At 36.7% G+C, this 12,282-nt stretch overlaps 1 protein-coding gene across 1 annotated transcript in view; it reads right to left on the bottom strand.

The window, feature by feature from the left end:
- The window catches only part of PRIM2 (DNA primase subunit 2), a 91,706-nt gene that overhangs the window by 33,440 nt on the left and 45,984 nt on the right, over positions 1-12,282 (bottom strand). The window contains exons 7-8 of the mRNA XM_005518120.3: positions 7,730-7,797; positions 856-928 (exon numbers count right to left, since the gene is read on the bottom strand). Of these exons, the coding sequence (XP_005518177.1) occupies positions 856-928; positions 7,730-7,797 (141 nt within the window). The remainder of the gene's footprint in view (positions 1-855; positions 929-7,729; positions 7,798-12,282) is intronic.

Here is a 12,282-nt window from a genome sequence, read left to right on the forward strand (position 1 = left end):
AGAAAAGATATGCATGTACAGAGAGCCTTGGGACTAAAGTCATAACACAAGTGAGTCCATAAACTATCCAACTCAATATCTGTCTCAAGAACTCTGTCCCAAGGACACAGTTATACAGGTGGTAGTATCAGACTGTCTCCAGCTCTGAAGTAACACAGGTTTAATTGCTGTCAGGAAAAATATTTGCACACTTGCATTGCAATATTTCTTGCCTCTGCTTTATTTTAGCATCTGGAATGGTAAAATTACCTTTGATAGAGTTTTGGGGGGTTAGGGAAGGGGAGAGGATTTTAACTCCCTGCCAGAGAAACACTTATCATGATTAAGATGGACACTGAAAACATATGATTCCTAAAATCTGGATAAAGGAGTTATAATGTTTTTAATCAACTCTGTAAAATTTATGCACAGTGTTTCACATCACATGTTTTACTTTCATTTTATTTACTTCCTTGTCTTCAAAATCCCTCCTGTAAGTCAAAAATCAAAAAGAAGCAGTGAAAAAGACTAATACTGCAACACAGTAATCATAAACTAAACAACACGGTTTGCAAGATTGTTAAGAAAATTTTGTTAAATTCTACTTATAATTATGTTAGGCATTTGTGCAAGTACACAAAATTGAACAGCAAATTAAGCATTTCACTGCAACTTCACTCTGAATCTGAATCCTGATTAGATGCATTTTCAGCTAATTCTGCTTTGTTTTGAACTTCTACACAATTTCATTCAACAGTTACAAAGCAAAGATGAATGAAAAGAAGATAAAGACCATACATTTAGTTTGTATACAGAGTACTTGCATTAAAAAAGTTATACTTCAACATCCTATATAACTCCAGAAATACAACTTACAGCATCAATTTGCTCTAGAGAAATTTTTCCGGTGTTCTTTTGGATGCTGTAATCTGGGCCAACATAAGAATGGCTGAAAAAGAAAGCAAATAGTATGGCATCATTTAAAGCAGTTCCAAAATATTTTTAAGCTTACAGATTTAGAAAGAAAATAATTTATCAATTATGGGCTGCAAATATTTCATATCATGCAAAAACAAGAAACCAAGTAATGAGGACTCTTAAAGCCAACATTAGAGCAAACATGGCAAAGAAACCCTCTGTCCCTTATATCTGAAAGAAGAGGTCATACAGGATTTAGATCAGAGAGACCACTGAAGATCATCTAGTCTAACCCCTGCTCAAAATGGTGTTTGCTACAGCAGGTTGCTTAGGATCTCATAAAGCTGGGTTTTGAGTATATCCAAGGACAGAGACTCATAACCTTCTGAGCAACCTGTTTCAGTGTTCTCCCATCCTGCCAATCAAAAAGTGTTTTCTTATGTTTAGGCAGAATTTCCTGTATATCAGTCTCTGCCCATTGCCTCCTGGCCAATCACTGGATACCACTGAGAAGACTCTCACTCTTTCTTTACTCCTCCTTATCGGACACCTATTTACATGCACTGATAAAATGCACACACACACACTTCCTGAAATTTATCTGCTCCAGGCCAAACAACCTCAGTTCTCTCCGTCTCTTCTCACATGTACTGAGGAGCCCTGGACTGGACACAGCCCTGCAGACGTGGTATCACCAGTCCTGAGTAGAGCAGAAGGATCATCTCTCCCCTGACCTGCTGCAAGTGTCCCTCCTAATGCCATGCAAGAGGACTGTTTGCTTTCTTTGCTTCACAGGTACCCTGGTGGCACACAGACACCCCAAGGTCTTCTGGATTCACAGCCATTCAACCCTCAACTTATACTGGCACATGGGGTAATCCTCCCCAGCTGCAAGCCTTGCTATTCCCCTTTGTTGAACTTCACAGGGCTCCTGGCAGCCCATTTCTCCCTCCTGCCCAAGTCCATCTGAAAGGCAGAGCATCCATCTGGTGCAAAACATTCTCCCCAGTCTTATATGATGTGAGACTTGCTGTGTACACACTCAACTCCATCACCCAAGGCAATAAAGCAGAAGCTAAAGAAGATAAGGGCCCTAGGTACTCCACTAGGGATTGGCCTCCAGCTGGTCTTAATGTCCCGTATCACAAACCTTTGAACAGTGCATTTAAGAGTTTTTAGTCCAGCTCACTGTCTGTCTACTTAGCCCATACTTCATCAGTTGTCAATGAGGGTGTTACAAGTGTCAAAAACCTTGTTAAAGTCAAGATAAACAACAGCTACTGATTCCCCCAACCCATCTATTGAGTCTTCTATGAAAAAATTACCACCTATGAGGCTAGTCAAGAATAAATTTACCATTCACACTTCTACACTGACCACTCATGGTTACTTTCTTTCTATATCTGCAACTGAGATGAGGGTTCTTCTTACTCTTTGTGAAGCCAGGGTCACTTTTTGCTTTCTTCCAGTAAAAATAAAAATCTTTCTACTTTGCCATTTGTGTACCACAAAAACAAATTTAAAACCCCCCTGATGTATCACTGTGGATTCCTACTGGGGAAAAAAAGTAAAAACTCAAAAATTGAAGAGTAACAGTAAATCTGGGATGGCTTTTCCTGCATTTCTCACATACCAACACAGTTTAAGTCCTAGCCAAAATAGCACAGAAATTTATTTACATGTGCTGTCTCATCTTTCACTCATACTGCATACAGTATGAGTATATAGCTTTTGAAAGCTGAGCTAAGTTCAGGGTAACCGTACACTACAGCAGAGACAGCCACACAGACATTGTCACCCAAGTAATTTCAAATCAAACAAAAGCATTTAATGCCCAGCTTTTGCTTTTAGATACTTTTTCCATGCAGATATTTGCAGGGATGCAGAACATACCCAGGGAAATTCTTACAGCAGAACCCAGAACCCGACTGAACTCAAAACCTGGCAGTATTACAGGAAATAAAGTAAACAGGGGCTTTTTTGATTATTGGTCCAAAAAGCAGGTTGCAAAGTCTGAGTAAGAAGAAATTTCTTTGTGCAAGAGGGGTTTTGTGAGTAACTTACAAGGCCCATACCTTAAGTCTTTGAAGGCATGCAGAATTTAACTCCAGGAAAAAAGGCATTTTGCTAAATGACAATACCAAGTGCTACACATTATTCTGTGACACTTCAATACTGTGAAATATAAAAAGCATATAACTAACAGTTGATTTTATTACAGTGTAAACAGTGTTTAATTATACGTACATTTATTTGTTCCTTAGTCTTATTTCTGGGATGCACTGGAACATTAGACAAACTTACTGTACTTAATAGATTTTCTTTTCATTACACAAAAGGTATAAATAATTTAAAGTATTTAAACCATGTGTGTCTATTATCACTAATTCTACTACAGAAGTATCTAAATTCCCTTGTAGAAACAGACCTGCATCACTTTAAGTAAACTATGAACGAAACAGAAATTATACTCATGAAAATATTACAACTGAAGCACAAAACAGATAACAATTGTTTCTTAGGCAACTTCATTTTTTGGTGGGTTCTGTTTGATTTGCTTTGTTTGTAAAAAAACAGTTTGGGAAACCTTGCAGGAAGCGATCACAGAATGAGTGTCGGTAACTTCTTAAGCTGCTCTACCACAATCACTTTAGGTCATCCGTTTGTACCCTACAGTATTTATCAGAATCATACCAATACTGAAAAAAATTGGCAAGGTAAAGAAAACTACTTTTTCCTTGAATCCATAGAAAGGACTGGCCTGGAGAGAAAAGGTCCAAAGAGAAGACACAGAAGTTTTCCTGCAAGTGAATGAGGAAAGCCTTCAGAAGGTACTGTTAAAAATAGGACATGCTCTCTGAACCTTGCTGACCATTGTATCTGGACTTGGTAGGAAAATCTACTGTGAGAACAGAAAACTCAAAGCTAAGAGGGGCCAGGAGGGAAAAGAATAATTCTACTTTTCAGATTCTGAAAAGGTGGAATATTCTTATCATGGTAAGCAAACAGGAAAAGTTATTAATTTGTTACATTAAAAAATAGTGTATGACATTTCACAAGGTCCAATTTTCTTGATACCTGACATCTACAAGCTACCTTCAAAAATGATGCCAGGTTGAAAACACATTACAACACAAACTAATCAGGTTTGTGATCATTCTCACTTTCTTCTCATATTTTTTTGCTTTCAGTTTTAGTTCTTATACGGACTCATGCTTTCTTCTATGTGACACAGCTATTGAGATTACTTCCTGACCAAGCTTTGTTCTTATCTAGAAATATCTGCAGTTCCTCATAATGTATTTTTGTGATTTACTGGAATGCAAGCAGCAATGTCTTCACTTTCCACTTTAAAAAGTTTTATTTTACCTCCATATAGAAATTCCTCTCTCCATTCAGCCTGACTCAATCACTTAGAAACTGTTTTTTCTAAAACCCAAAATCTTAGTCACTAAGATTTTTTTCTAGATGTTTTCTAAACACATCTTGTAACCATTGATCAGTACATACATTCACACAGCTGTTGACCAAGAAAAAAATCTCCACTGCATCAATGTTTCCAAGAATGAGACCTATGACTTTCAAATAAACAGCTGTAGGACAGTTCTGATAAATGTTTTGTTAGTCACAGATGTGTTTGTGCATCACAAGATTTAGTAAGGATATGAAGGGCACTTTGTAGATGTTGAGAATAGTGAATGATTGCAGTATCTCAAGCTGTGTATTCTTTACTTGCTAGTGAGATGAACATAAGTGAGAAGGAGGGTGAATATGTCTGCATGAGTACTGTGTTATCCATTTTAAAAAATCCAGTCTTGCAAAGAACTTGGTTTCTCTATCACCCTTACAAACTATCATTTGAAGACAGAATTAACAAAACCATCAAAATGTTGTTTGTAAAGGATGTTAGAAGACCATTTAGTACCACACCCCACTTAAAATAGGATTACTGCCAACATTAGTCAGGTAAGCCATCGGCTTTTCTAGCTGAATCCTAAAAATTTCAATGAACTAAGACTACCTACATCTGGGCAATTTGCTGCACTACCATTCTAGCATAGACATTTTTCTTAATGTTTGATCTAAACCTCCCAAGCTGCTAAGTGTGATCACTGTAATTTGTTAAATCCTCTGCTACCATTGAAAATTCCAATACTACAATGTTTGTCCTCCAAACACTTGTAGGCTGCTATTTGATCTTCCCTAAGCTTCTTTTTCACTGGACTAAACTAAGACAACTCAGCTTCTCCCTACAACTCATTTATAGGCCCAATCCTATAGTAGTGTGATGGGATTACATACAAGGGGTTTTGTCCATTTTAAATTACTCCTGATGAATATTTTAAACAGTAGAGCTACAAGCCTGTACGCCTCATACAAAGCAGGAGCTGAAAAAGTGTTCTTCTCACACATTTATATATTAAGGTTCCATCTCTATTAAGTTGTTAATGTTTCAGCAAGTTCAATCTCTTTGTAGCCTACTGTGAGCATGTGAAATCCCTAAACACAATCTTGCACCAAATACTTTAACATTTCAACTAAAAATGCTCTCTTTTTTTTTGGGTCTAGTACAAATAGTACTAAAAAGAGCCAATGAAACAGAACAGGATAAAAAGAGAACAAAATCACAGACAAAATACATATCTAGTTCTGAACAATCCAATTACAAAATACATGTTATTTCCTTTTTAAAAAATAATGACCATGGGTTAAAATATCTATGAAGGCATAATCCAAAGTAAAATAACCTTTTTTGAGGACTAGATAATTTCTAAGTCACAAGCAGATTTGAATAGGTGGCAAAGCATGTGTGGGGCATTAAAAACTAAACAATGCTCTGTAACCTACAATTGTATGCTCTTTTCATTAATTTCTAAGCTTTTGCTTCCCTCACAGAGGTCTACTGATGTATGCCAAAAATAAAATACTGCTCTACGAATTCAGATAATGAAGGTAAAAAAGTCTACAACTAGCTAATATTCTCCTTTCTCATGAGCAAGATGAAGCAAAATAGATCACAGATTCACAGAAATAAATAACCAAGATGATCTATTTGGTCACCTGCCTATTCACCTGCCAGAGGTTGCTTTTCAAGTTGCAACGTCTGATATATTTTGTTCATTTTAAAGGAACTTCCAAACAGGCAACTTAGAAGCATTTATATCATTGTTTTGGTTGGTGACAAAATATAAACAGGAAACAGTCCCTCCATTTTCACAAAAGCAAAATGGAAGTGATTTACCAGCTGTATAACATACATATCCAAGGTAACACAAGAACGTACAAAAATACCAGCTGGCATAAATGTGGGGTATAGTCTCCCTGTTAAAGTAACTTATTTTGGAACCTTTCCCTTCTCCTTATTTAAAAAAAAAATGCACAGACAGGACTGACTGTGATACTGAAGTACTGTTCCGCTTACATAGAACAGAACGCACATCAAAAGAAATTTTCAGTTTCTCAGTAATTACTCCTAGAGAGCACAATTCATAAAAAGCTAACTTAATTGCTCTTGATCTTCAAATTGAGAAAGGTATGCCACTGAGGTGCATTTTTTACAATCCCAGTAAGATGCAGGATAATAAAATCACAGAAGGTTACTGGCATTCAGAAGTACCCCCAGCAATGTAACAGTAACAATAACACTGCATTCCTTGTTCTCATTCATTTCATTCATTGCTCTTGAACAAACTTCAATCATATGTAAATAAGCACAGATACAATGAAAGCTATTTTTCTTATTCTCATTTAAACTGAAAACAAAACATAAAACTCCTTCTATATAATAAAAATTATGAGATTTTTTAAAATCAAAACAAAATGCCAGGTTTTGGGAACAGATAGCTCAAGCAGTAGAGCACAAGAGTAGAAAATAAGGAGCATGATCCAGCAAACCAGATCTGCATCTCAATTCCCCATGCAGTGCTGCCATGATGGAACCTCAACATTTCCATTTCTAATTCAGCCAACATCATTTCAATGATCTTAATGCTAAGATGCATGTGTTCAAAAACACCTTTCATTGCTGACATCCAGTATTGAAGTAAATTTCTATCCTTAGAGACATTAAAAATTCTACAAAAACTAACACCTGAGCAACCTGATCTAACCAGATCTGCATTGAGCACAGGCTAGATTAAATCATCACCAGAGGTTCACTTCAAGCTAAATTATCCCATGATTCTAAACCAGCTCGCTCTAATTGTATGGAATTTGTCCTCCTGCATATGGCCAAAGTAAGAAGTAAAGTCTCCCATATAAAGTGGCAAAAAGCAATCATTAATACAAGAGACCAGAGTTCTCTGCTTATCCTCTTCTACAAATAAACTAGAAAACTTACATACAGATATATATCTATACACACACACACAACTAAGAGGGAGGCAAACTATTTACACTAATGGTTCAATTTTCAGTCATCTACATAGGTCCAGTAAAAGAACAAATTAGTACTCCATTCATCAATGACAGCAAAATCTTCCAAAAAGAGGAGAGAGTATAGAATATTTGCAACAAGGAAAGCACATGCTCTGAGCACTGCAGTTTGGAATCTATTTTGTTTGTAAAGGAGCTTAACAACTTTGCAGTTGCTATAAAAAACCACCACTTTATAAAAGCTACAACTATTTTTTGTTACTCAGCAGTAACACTAGTTCTATATATTATGTTCCATGTCATTCATAAAGCTTTTGTTAAGTTGAAGAATTACTTTTGGGGTTTTTTTTCAAAGCAAATCATACAGATGAGGTCTGTAAAAAACCTGTACCTAAGGCATTCTACCACAACAATTACTTTAATCTGTATGAGGTAGTATGCTTTCATTTTATACTACCTGAGGTGATTAAGCAGAGGTTGGAGTCTCTCATCAGATTGTATGGAAGGAAGTGATCGTGCTGTCAGCTGGAAGAAAAAAGGAGTACAGTTAATAAAATATTAGCTTAAAAATATTGATAGCACAAGGCCAGAATTATGTTAGAAGTCACACTGCGCTGTTACAACTTTATACATCGGGTAAGACATAATTTCTCCTACCAAAAATAACTAAGCCTTCCAGAATCTGAAGCTAGCAGAAATATTTACAAGTTAACAAACAGTGAAAAATCATTTTTCTAAAATTGCAATGCTATTAGAATTAATAGCAAGACATCACTGAAAGTGGTATATGTTTTTCCAAACATATTTGAAATCATATTGTGCCTCTACCAATGTAAATATAATCCATGAAGCCATATTATATATAATTTAGATTTGTATAAAAGCAATTTACATAGTATTTAACACCACATGACTTTTATATAAACATGCCTCTGTGTACACTTTTCTTTTTAAATGGGCACAACCTGTTTTGGAATTTGATTGTTCTAAAATACGTATTTTTATTCTTCTAATCTTCTTGTTAAAACATTCAAATTTTTCTGCAAAAATAAACCTAGCAATCTATAGATCAACAAATACATGTCGCACTATCAGTAGAATATTAGTTAATTAGTGTATTAACTAAAATAACTGGAAAAATATATGTATTAAATTTGCTTAGTATCTGTATAAAAGGTGGCTACCTTCACCTATAAAAGCAACAAATGTAGCACTTTGGATAATTCTGACATATATCTAACATAAAATATTGAACATAAAAATGCATTTCAAGATTCTGTGGCAGCCAAGTTAGGCTGTATTTTGAAAACTACCTTTGAACATATTAGAAATTTCAAGGTATTTCACACTGTATAAATAAGCATCAAGTTCTTAAGTATTTTACAGGTAACTCAAAAATAGTATGCAGTATTAATTAATTAGTATACATACTCATTAAAAATAAGTTATTTCTTACACCCATTCATTACATCCATTTCACAGCCTTTGCTGCTAGGCAGAAGTCAGACTGGGATCAAATTTGAAATGGGCACCTCAAGCTCTCAAACCATCCATTGAATAAATGAGAGGGGGTTCGAAGCAGCTGTCTGCCAAGGGAAGGTGGAAGCTACTGAACACAGGGACAGCAGGGAAGGAGGAAGGGGCTGTTTCTGCTGCTGAGGGAGCCTTGGACTGCAGCAATCACTGTTCCACAACATGATTCTTCTCAGTCCCAGGCAACCCAAGTGTACTCATCCGATCTGACTGCTGCAGAACACGTGAACCTGGCACTTCTCAGCAACCCATCCATCCTCCTTTTAAAGTAAACAGCTATCTTGCAATTACAGCATGATCCACGTTCCCTTGTTTTATGGAACTAGACTGAGATGCATATGATACACTAAAACTTCAGTAAACCTCATTTATTCAGAAGTTTCTTTTAATTAAAAAAAAACCACCACTCATTTTCCTGCCATTGAGTTTTAAAGTATGTTTTATATTCACATCCCCTGTAAAGTAACCCTTTAATTCTGTTTTAAACACAACCAGAAAATCTGAAACTATTTCTGAAAAAAATCTTGGAAGCCTTCTAAACACCAACCAAAGTTATGAGAACGAAGATTGAACCACCTAAAACACCATATGCTTCTTTCTCCATTATTAACAGATACAGAAAACATTATTTGGGTGCACACAAATACATAGGTATAATTTTACATATGAAAAGCATACTGTATTTTCCTCTATGCAGTACTTGAAATACTGCATTTAATCAGAAAAAAACCATGCATTTATGACAGGATGTTTATGAAAGTCTGACCGAACAATGATGCAAGCAGAAAAAAAAAAAAGGTAACATTCTAAACCTAAAAAAGTATCAACATTATTGTCAAAGTTGTATATACCATAAACTCTATTTCTGTGTAAGCACTATCCATTAACAGAAACACTGGTTTAAAACTAATTTAGGAGACTTGTAGTAATTGAGGCAGAACCAGGACCTAGTGATCTTTAACCAAGGTTTTTCTTGATGCTACAATGAAAGACTAGGGAAGGGGTGGCCTATGCTTGGCAGTCTCAGGATCCACCATTAAAGGGCAAAAAGCCAATCCCTTGGTTGTTTGAAGTCAAAGGAGAATCCACATGGCAAATATTTTTCTGAATCCGCAAATCTTAGGAGGAAAATGACCCCCCATTTTCCTCTATTATGTTGCCTGGACAAGGTAATGTTCTCTACAGACCATAGTGTTGTGAAAATAAGATCTAGCACTTTTCAAATCTTAGAACAAACACTTTTCCCAGTTATTTCAAATGTTTATTTTCAGGAAGATGTGGGATCCTCATGACAGTGCTCTTTTCTATCTAACACAAAGGATAGCTTTCCTTAAACAGAGCTGAGGAGACCTCATCAAAATATTTGAATGACTTTAACTGAAAGAGTACATTTTCCTTCAACTTGCCTGGATTATGAAAAAAAATGGTAACATTTTCAAGTATAAGGTTTCTTCTTATAATCTTATGTTTTTATTAACAGAGCCACATTGTAAATAAAAGCAGCTTTTACAAAGATCATGGTAAATAATTGCTAGTGTTTTTAAACAGCTAAGTTTTATGAGCTTTTTCAACAGCATTTTTCTGAAAGATGATCCCTATTATACATTCCAAATTGAGATTGTGAAGACTTTTTCCAACCATTCTGAAATGAAATTTAGACAAATTCCTGAAAGCACAGCCTTGCTTTCACCTCTATATGATACTCAACATAAAGATCTTCATACCAAAGGAAAAAAAAAAGCAAAAACATGGCATTTGACATTTTTGATACATGAAAGACATTAAAATGTTGTCAAGTAAAGAGCACAGCTCCATACTCTAATCATGTTGAAGCAGTTTAATTTACAGAGAATATAAAACACTGGTGACTTAAGGTAATTCAAGTCCCAAGGCCTGTATGATCAGAGGAGAGGGCAGGGTGAGCTGCAGACTGGCACATGCAGACACCTCAAAGCTAAACTGAGATAGTGACCTCATAACCTCAAGTTCAGCAATAAGGCTGAGGGGTAGTTTTTCCAAAGTTACCATCACTCAAGATCTGGTTGGGCATCAGTCTGCTGCTAGTAAGCATTGCTTGTGGGGTTTTTTGTTTTGGTTTTCTTTTTTGTTTAATAAACTGTTTTTATCTCAATCCAGCCGTGTCACTGGTCATAAAACTGAAGAGATCAGTGTCTGCCCCTCCACTTGCCCTTATGAGGATGCTGGAGACTGCAATGAGGTCTCCTCTCCGTCTCCTCCAGGCTGAACAGACCAAGTGATCTCAGCCCCTCCTCATATGGCTTCCCCTCAAGGCCCTTCACCATCTTTGTTGTCCTCCTTCGGACTCTTCCAGCTAGCTTAATGTCTTTTTCATAGTGTGGCACCCAAGCACTGCAGGTGAGGCTGCCCCAGTGCAGAGCAGAGCAGGACAATCCCCTCCCTTGCCCAGCTGGCCTTGCTGGGCCTGATGTCCCCAGGACAGGGCTGGCCCTGCTCTGGCTGCCAGGGCACTGCTGGCTCAATGTGCCTTTCCATCATCCAGGACCCCCAAGCCCCATTCCACAGCGCTGCTCTCCAGCCTCTCATTCCACAGTCTATGCACACAACCAGGGCTGCCCCATCCCAGGTGTAGAATCTGGCACTTTCTCTTGTTAAACTGCACATGGTTGGTGACTGCCCAGCCCTCTAATTTGTCAAGGTCTCCCTGCAGGGCCTGTGCCCAGCTTACTGCCTGATCTATCTGTGCCCAAATGCACTATGGTCTATTTGTTACCATTAAATGCATCACGCAGGCACAGTATGAGCCTGCACAGTAGCAAAGTGCAAGAGGGAAAGAAGGTAAAAGCTTCTTTCCATAAAAATGGAAACAATGCGTAAAATATGACATCATAATGGTACCTGCAGCAGCAACTCATCTAAAGGAATAGTACATCTAAAGGAATAATTAGAAATTATCTTTTGTGGAATTAAATAAAATTACTTTATGCTCTACTAATCCAACTCTACTATACCTATTCAGGTCTTTTCAACTTTTTGAAACAGAGACTGCCTTTAGCAATAGCTATTTAACATTAACAGGCACTACATTTGTTCCAACTAACTCATTAACACTAAACAAACTTTATTCAAAATCTGTTTAGTAATCAATCTAACAGAACTATCAATTTTATTTAACCAAACCATTCATGTTTCTTTTTATTGACAATACTGTAGCCATGCCATATCTCAAAGTCAGAGCAACAGATCCCAGCTTTCCCCCTTCACCAGAAATACCAGAGAAAAGGAGAATACAGTTTCTATGAAAGTTTTTACCTTAATTCTGTGGTTTTTTTCCTTAACCCTAGTTTATCCAGATTAGCTACCCTTCTGGAGTACACATCTGATCAAAAGAAAATACAATCTTCAGGAGATGCTACAAAAGCCTTTGGGAAGCTTTCTTCTTCTCATTCCCATTTTAAGATAAGGAACAGGTTAAAAATAATTCACTGTATTATTATA

The sequence above is a fragment of the Pseudopodoces humilis genome, chromosome 3 (assembly GCF_049639895.1).
Source record: "Pseudopodoces humilis isolate 2021_Gansu_Grassland_sample_001 chromosome 3, ASM4963989v1, whole genome shotgun sequence".
NCBI lineage: Eukaryota > Metazoa > Chordata > Aves > Passeriformes > Paridae > Pseudopodoces > Pseudopodoces humilis.